Below are 7,326 nucleotides of genomic sequence, written 5' to 3' on the forward strand. Positions count from 1 at the left end.
TGGCCCCAGAGAAAAGATTAATCTGGGGGATCACAGCCAACCCTAGAAGAAGTCACCATTCTCCATTGCTTGGCATCTGGTCACAGAGACAACCTCCCTGTACCCAGTGCCCACCCAGGAATCATGCCTCATGGGGAGGAGGGAAAGGGCACACATCAGGGCTGGATGATATTGTCAGCATTGGCCATTGTCCCCTGGTTTGGCCTCGATCCCTGAGATGGCTATGAAACCAGAGCTAAATTTGAGGGGAGCCACGGTCTCTGGGATGGGAGGGGAAGAGGTCAGGTGAAAAGAATGACAAAGAACACAGTTGATCCAAATTCCAAGAAACCAAACAGCCAGTTCTACCAATGGGTTTCCAGAAAACAAGCCCAAGGCCTTCAAGCAGGCCCCAGCTCAGGCTTGAGCTGACCCAAATAATTATCTGCTTGATTGCAGCCAGGAGGGGCAACATTTGAAGTAGAATAAGCGAAGGAGATTTGGAAGATGAGCCACGAGCCATCCTCCAAATCACTGATGGCCGAAAACACAAAGTAAGCTAAATGTATGATTGTGTGTGTGTGTGTGTGCATGCGTGAATGTGCACGTGGGGCCTGAGTCTTGAACTCAGGGCCCGGATGCTATCCTTGAGCTTTTTCATTCAAATCTAGTGCTCTACTACTTGAACCATACCTCTACTTCTGGCTTTTTGTTGGTTAATTGGAGATAAGAGTCTCATGGATTTTCCTGCCTGGGCTGATCTGGAGCCCCTATTCTCAGATCTCAAATTCCTGACTAGCTGAGTACCTGGGATTATAGGCGTGAGCCACTGACTTCCCGCTTGCCCAATTTTTTACAGGAGGTAGTGGGGTTTGAACTCAGAGCCTCATGCTTATTAGGCAGGTGCTCTTCTGCGGAGCCAAATTCCTGCCATTTTTTTGCACGGGTTATTTTGAGATACAGTCTTAGTTTTTGTCTTGGACCACAACCCACCTATTTGAAGCTGCCTATCATAGCCGGGATGACAGGCATATACCACCATGCCCAGCTTCTCCATTGAGACAGAATCTAATGGACTTTTCTGCTTGGGTTGGCCTGGCACCAGAGTTTCTTATGATGGAGAAGGGCTGGGGATCTCATAGGTTTGCCTGGGCTGGCCTCCAAATGGGATCCTTCCCAGCTCAACCTCCCAAATGGTTAGGATGAGAGGCATGAACCACTAGCACCCCCTGAATGGCAGGTGCCACTGGACACATGCTGTATTTTTATTCTTCCTCTCACTGCGCATTGTCTGGATTTTGTTTTATGTTCTGCCTTTGGAAGTCCTCAAGATGGCCTCGCTCAGGAGGGCGTGAAACAAGAGAAGGCGTGTGTGGAGAAACGCAACCCCTGGGTGTTAAAAGCTCTGGAAGTCCAGGGCATCCAGGCCACTCAGGTGAGGGATGGCAGAAGATAACCTTGGGGGTTCCTCCATTGTACCCCAGGATCTGAAGCCTCAGCTGAGCCAGGGTGAGGGCAGGGGGCACCAGGAGCCCAAGCACTGAAGGGGAGGGCTTAGACTCCCACCTGAGTCCTTAACCTCTCACCACCTTCTGCCCCAATGCCCAGGCTCCACTTATCGCCGTTTTGGGTTCAGGCGGCGGAATGCGTGCACACATCGGCTTTCTCGGGGTCCTGAGTGAGTTGAAAGAACTCGGCCTATTGGACGCCATCATGTACCTGGCCGGGGTCTCAGGCTCCACCTGGTAAGTACTGAGTTTCTGGATCTGAAAATAAAGAGTATTTTCCAACACCAAAATGACAATGAGCTGGGCATTGGTGGCTCACGCCTGTCATCCCAGCTACTCAGGAGGTTGGGATCTGAGGATCATGGTTCAAAGCCAGCCCCAGGGCAGGTAAGTAGGAGACTCCAATGAACAACCAAAACACCAGAAGTGAAGCTGGGGTTCAAAAGGTAGAGTGCCAGCTTTGAGAAAAACCTCAGAGACAACACCCAGGCTCTGAGTTCAAGCCCAGGACTGGCAAAAAAAAAGAAAAGAAAGGATATCAAATACTGATATCCTTTTTTTTCAGTGTGTGTGTGCGTGCACACGCGCATGCACATACGCGCCCATTTTGAGATAGGAATCTCACAGGCTTTTCCTGCCCAGGCTGGCTTTGAACCTCAATCTTCAAATCTTGGCCTTCTGAGTTGCTGGGATTATAGGCCTGAGCTGCCAGTCCCCAGCAAGGCCTTCTTTCTTTCTTTCTTTCTTTCTTTTTTTGGGGGGTCCGGTCATGGGGCCTGAACTCTGGGCCTGGGTTCTGTCCCTCAGCTCTTCAGCTCAAGGCTAGCACTCTACCACTTGAGCCACAGCACCACTTCTGGCTTTTTTTCTTTTTGCTTATGTGGTGCTGAGGAATCAAACCCAGGGCCTCATGCATGCAAGGCAAGCGCTCTACCACTGAGCCACCTTCCCAGCCCAAGGCTTTCTTTCTTAACTACAGTACAGCAGCAGGAGCAACAGAAGGGAAAGATTCAATACCCTTCCCTAATATTGGAGACTGAGCCGCCCTGCCAACCCACATAACTCAGGAACTACACGGGTGACTGTTCAAGAGCCACTTCACCCCTAAGGTCTGAGTTTCTGCTCTTTGTTTCATTAACTCTGTTAGCCATTAATCTCATTTTCCATGTCTGCCCAGGAAAAAAAATTATGCCAAGATTGATTAGCAATGTTTGCCCTGGGTGTGGAGGTGGGTTCATAGGCACGGGTGCCTTGGCCCTGCCACCTATGGTCTTTGGAATGAGAATGTCTTTAGTAGGCTGAGTACAGTACACTGTCCCCAAACCAGGAAATCACAAAGCCTGGGTTCCAATCACCTGCACTGTGAACATAACATGGGGCAGGCCAAGGCTCCAAGTGGTCAGTCAGGGCTCTTGTGTTTTGTAGCAGATTTTTTGTGACCCAAGAAACAGGGGGTATAGAGAGGTTCCCAGTTCCTGGAAGAGCTTGTTGGTGCCCCCTGATAGTGATGATGGTGGCAGGGACACACTTGGTTCTAAACTAGGGTGATATTCTTGGCTGGGGAGGCACTATGTGCTTCAGGAGGGAAGAGAAGAGCTGGTGCTGGAGTTGCCAGTGGCCAATGATTGAAGCAACCATGTCTAGGTCATAAAACCACTCAAATTGGATGCAGTAGTTTATGCCTGTAATCCCAGCTACTCAGCAGGTTGAGATCTGAGGATTGTGGTTCAATGCCAACAGGGCAGAAAAGCCTTTGAAACTCTTTATCTCCACTAAATTACTACATACAAAAAAAAAAGCCAGAATTGGAGCTGTGTTTCAAGTGGGTAAAGCACCAGCCTTGAAGTTCAGGGACAGTGCCCAGTGCCCAGGCCCCAGGACTCACACACACACACACACACATATACACACACACACAAACACACACACACACATATACACACACACGACAGGCATTTCACCCACTAGCTTTGTTCAGTTCCTAGAGCTGCCCTCTGACCCTCTGTGTGCTGTTAGAAGCCCAAAACTATTTCTTCTTCTGCTGCTGCTTCTGCTTCTAGACTGAGACTTAAACTCCGAACCCCAGACTCTCTTTTCTGGATTTTTGCTGCTTAATTACAGAAAAGAGTCTCAGGAACTTTCCTGTATGAGCTGGCTTTGAACCACGATCCTTCCATCTCAGCCTCCTGAGTGGTTGGGATTACAGGTGTGAGCTGAGAGTTGCTGACACCTGGCTTTCCAGGGGTGATTTTACTGGCCAGAACAAATGAAAACAGTTAGCACTTCATACCCAGGAACAGGAACGTCAAAAATCCCTTCTGAGTTCTTACATGGGAAGCAGCAAGCTATTCCTCTATAAAAAAAAAAAAAAAACGCCCGGGCTTGTTTTCCGTCCCTTCTGCCCCAGCACAGCATAGAGAACTAGATGTGAAGATGGTGGATGATCTGGAAACAAACCCAGTGCAGCTTTTGTCCTGCCTGCTTGAGGTTGGGGAAGTTGCTCAACCACTCTGGGCCTCGGTATCTTCCTCTGTACAATGCAAGATGAGCTTCCTCTTCTTTTTCTTGGTTGGCTGTGAAGACAAGGTGATGGCCACATCTCTTGTCTAGAAAAATAGCAACAAAACTTGGCTCTCGGGAGTCATTCGTTCTAGCTTTGCTCTTTTTTTTTTTGTTTTGTTTTTGGTGGTGGTGGGGGCTATCCCTCAGCTCTTCAGCTCAAGGCTAGCGCTCTACCAATTGAGCCACAGCACCACTTCCGGTTTTTTGATGGTTTATTGGAGATAAGCTTGGTTCAGACTTTCCTGCCCAGTCTGGCTTTGAACTGAGATCCTCAGATCTCAGCCTCCTGAGTAGTTAGGATTACGGGCGTGAGCCACCGGCACCTGGCTTTTGCTCTCTTTTTTATTTCCTCCTGCTTATAAAATGGAAGAATCATTCCAGCAGGTGCTTAAATCCTTTCCCAAGTTTTAGCATAAATTAGTTAAGCACTTTCCCTGAGTTAATTAATGACCTCATGTTGCTCACCTTCCCTGGCTTTCCACACTTCTGATATCAGCCTGATAGTAAAAGAAGGCCCAAAGCACCCACACCTATAAGTCTACTTCTTAGCCCAGGGAAGACATTCCTATTGGATCTGAGCACATTTTCCATGCAGAAATCACATATATCACCCCACACTTTCTCTCCCCCACAGGGCCATGTCTTCCTTCTACAGCAACCATGGGGACATAGCCCATGTTGAGTCCAATCTGAAACATCGATTTGAACAGCCGGAGTGGTCCATGTCAGTCAGCATGCAGAAAGCCATAGAATCGTCCAGCTTCAAAAATTACTCTCTCACTGACTTTTGGGCCTACTTAATTGTCTCTAGACAGAGCAGAGAGGTAAGTCTGGCTGAGGTCTTCACCACATTGCCCTTATAGATGTCCCCCTAGGCATCTTGTCTAACAACTCTACCCCTCCCTACCCTGTCTCTCTCTTTCTCCAATCTCTCAGTTCCTGTCAGCTGTGGGACTTGAACTCTGGGCCTGGGCACTATCCTGGGCTTTTTAGCTCAAGGCTAGTGCTCTACCACTTTGAGCCACAGTTCCTCTTCTGGTTTTCTGGTGGTTGACTGGAGATAAAGAGTCTCACAGGGCTTTCCTGCCCCGGGTTGGCTTCGACCTGTGACCCTCAGATCTCAGCCTCCTGAGTAGCCAGGATTACGGCCACTGGCACCTGGCAACTTCTCAGTTCTTTGAGCCTGCTTGAGAAGACAGACCCCAGTTCTAGACATGGCACCCCCTGTAGGGAGGGGACCTGATGACATCTTTGTGCCCCCTAGAGCTCACTCTCCTTGGAAAAAGGAAAAGGTTGGACTCAGTCTCAACAGTCTAGGACTGTTTATTGAGGAACAGCAAGGGGCAACAACCTTCCCTAGGGATCAGAGGTTGTGCAAGGAGGTGGGGTTGGAGTTAGGCTTTTATGGGGTCTGAGAAAGGAGACAGAGGTTACTTGAGTTCAGTACAGAGGAGTAATTCATTCCCTTATGGTTAGGGAGCAGAGGGAATCATCCTACTTCCAAGGTCTCAGGCTTTTGGTGGTGGTGGTGGTCATGGGGCTTGAACTCTGGGCCTGAGCACTGTCCCTGAGCTCTTCAGCTCAAGGTGAGTACTCTACCACTTGAGCCACAGCACCACTTCTAGTTTTCTGATGGTTCATTGAAGATGAGAGTCTCATGAACTTTCCTGCCTGGGCTGGCTTTGAACCATGATCTTCAGATATCAGCCTCCTGAGTAGCTAGGAGGACAGGTGTGAGCCGCTGGCACCTGGCTTCTCAAGCATTTTTAATGTTCAAACAGCTCCACATCTGCCTTGCCTTGATGGTTTTACTTTCTCAGGATCTAATTCTCAGCCTTCTGCCATTCTAACCTCTTAACCCATTCCTGGGCGTCAGAGTTCCCTATAGGTTAGGCCCACACTGAAAAGGTTTTGTTGTTGTTGATGGTCGTGGGGCTTGAACTCTGGGCTTGGGCACTGTCCCTCAGCTCAAGGCAAGTGCTCTACCACTTGAGCCACAACTCCACTTCTGGTTTTCTAATGGTTTATTGGAGATAAGAGTCTCACTGACTTTCCTGCCCAGGCTGGCTTTGAACCTTAATCCTCAGATCTCAGCCTCTTGAGTAGCTAGGATGACAGCTGTGAGCCACCAGCACCCCATACCACACTGAAATGTGTATAGCCAGACTCAGGTCAGATTTTCCTGCCTACATCAAACATGTCTCACCATGCATACCCGGGGTTTTGCCTGACATCAGTCCCTGTGCACCTGGGATGATAGGGTGGGGTCAGTCCTCCACTCCTCGTCTCCTGCCACAGTTCCAGGACTCCTGTCTGTCCAGCCTGAAGAAGGATGTGGAGGCCGGGGCCCTGCCCTACCCCGTATTTGCGGCCATCGACAATGACCTTCATCCTGAATGGGTAAAGAAAAAAAACAAGAGTAAGTGAAAATTTGGAGGTCTGGGGAGGGAAGGAGGGAGGGAAAAGGCAAGAAAGAGTGTGCTAACCTTCCTGTCAGGAAGGTGAGGAGAAGATGAGTGCCAGAAATCACCCAGGGGTACAGGCTGATGGTGTGTGCATCAAGAGAATTATAAGACAGTATGCTTGTGAGACAGTCAAAGTGGAGGCAGGGACAGGTGTGTGTGTGGTGCGTGCATGTGTGCATGCATGTGTGCATGCGTGTGTGTGTGTGTGTGTGTGTGTGTGTGCGCATGTGCCAGTCCCCGGGCTTGAACTCAGAGCCTGGGCACTGTCCCTGAGCTTTTATGCTCAAGGTTAGTGCTCTACCACATTAACCACAGTGCCACTTACAGTTTTCTGGTGGTTTATTGGAGATAAGAATCTCACAGACTTTCCTGCCTGGGCTGGCTTTGCACCGTGATCCTTAGATCTCAACCTCCGGAGTAGTTAAGATGACAGGCATAAGCCACCAGCGCCTGGCTTACTTCCAGCTTTTTGCTGGTTCATTGACATAAAAGTCTCATAGACTTTCCTGCCTGGACTGGCCTTGTACCACGATCCTTAGATCCTAGCTTCTGAGTAACTAGGATGACAGGTATGCACCTGGGTACCCTGCTCTTTTTTTATTTTTATTTTATTTATTTTTTGGGTCGGTTGTGGGTCTTGAACTCTGGGCCTGGGCGCTGTCCCTCAGCTCTTCAGCTCAAGGCGAGCGCTCTACCACTTGAGCTACAGTGCCACTTCCGGTTTTCTAGAAGTTTATTGGAGATAGGAGTCTCACAGTCTCTCCTGCCCGGGCTGGCTTTGAACCGCGATCCTCAGATCTCAGCCTCCTGAG

The 7,326-nt window shown here is 49.3% G+C and overlaps 1 protein-coding gene across 1 annotated transcript in view; it reads left to right on the top strand.

Annotated features, from left to right (window-relative positions):
• The first annotated feature begins 516 nt into the window (after positions 1-516).
• Pla2g4c (phospholipase A2, group IVC (cytosolic, calcium-independent)) overlaps positions 517-7,326 on the top strand; it is a 15,960-nt gene continuing 9,150 nt past the window's right edge. Inside the window, exons 1-5 of the mRNA XM_013036150.1 lie at positions 517-533; positions 1,303-1,414; positions 1,588-1,724; positions 4,684-4,873; positions 6,348-6,468. Coding sequence (XP_012891604.1) covers positions 517-533; positions 1,303-1,414; positions 1,588-1,724; positions 4,684-4,873; positions 6,348-6,468 — 577 coding nt within the window. The remainder of the gene's footprint in view (positions 534-1,302; positions 1,415-1,587; positions 1,725-4,683; positions 4,874-6,347; positions 6,469-7,326) is intronic.

The sequence above is a fragment of the Dipodomys ordii genome, unplaced genomic scaffold, assembly GCF_000151885.1.
Source record: "Dipodomys ordii isolate 6190 unplaced genomic scaffold, Dord_2.0 Scaffold250, whole genome shotgun sequence".
Classification (NCBI taxonomy): Eukaryota; Metazoa; Chordata; class Mammalia; order Rodentia; family Heteromyidae; genus Dipodomys; species Dipodomys ordii.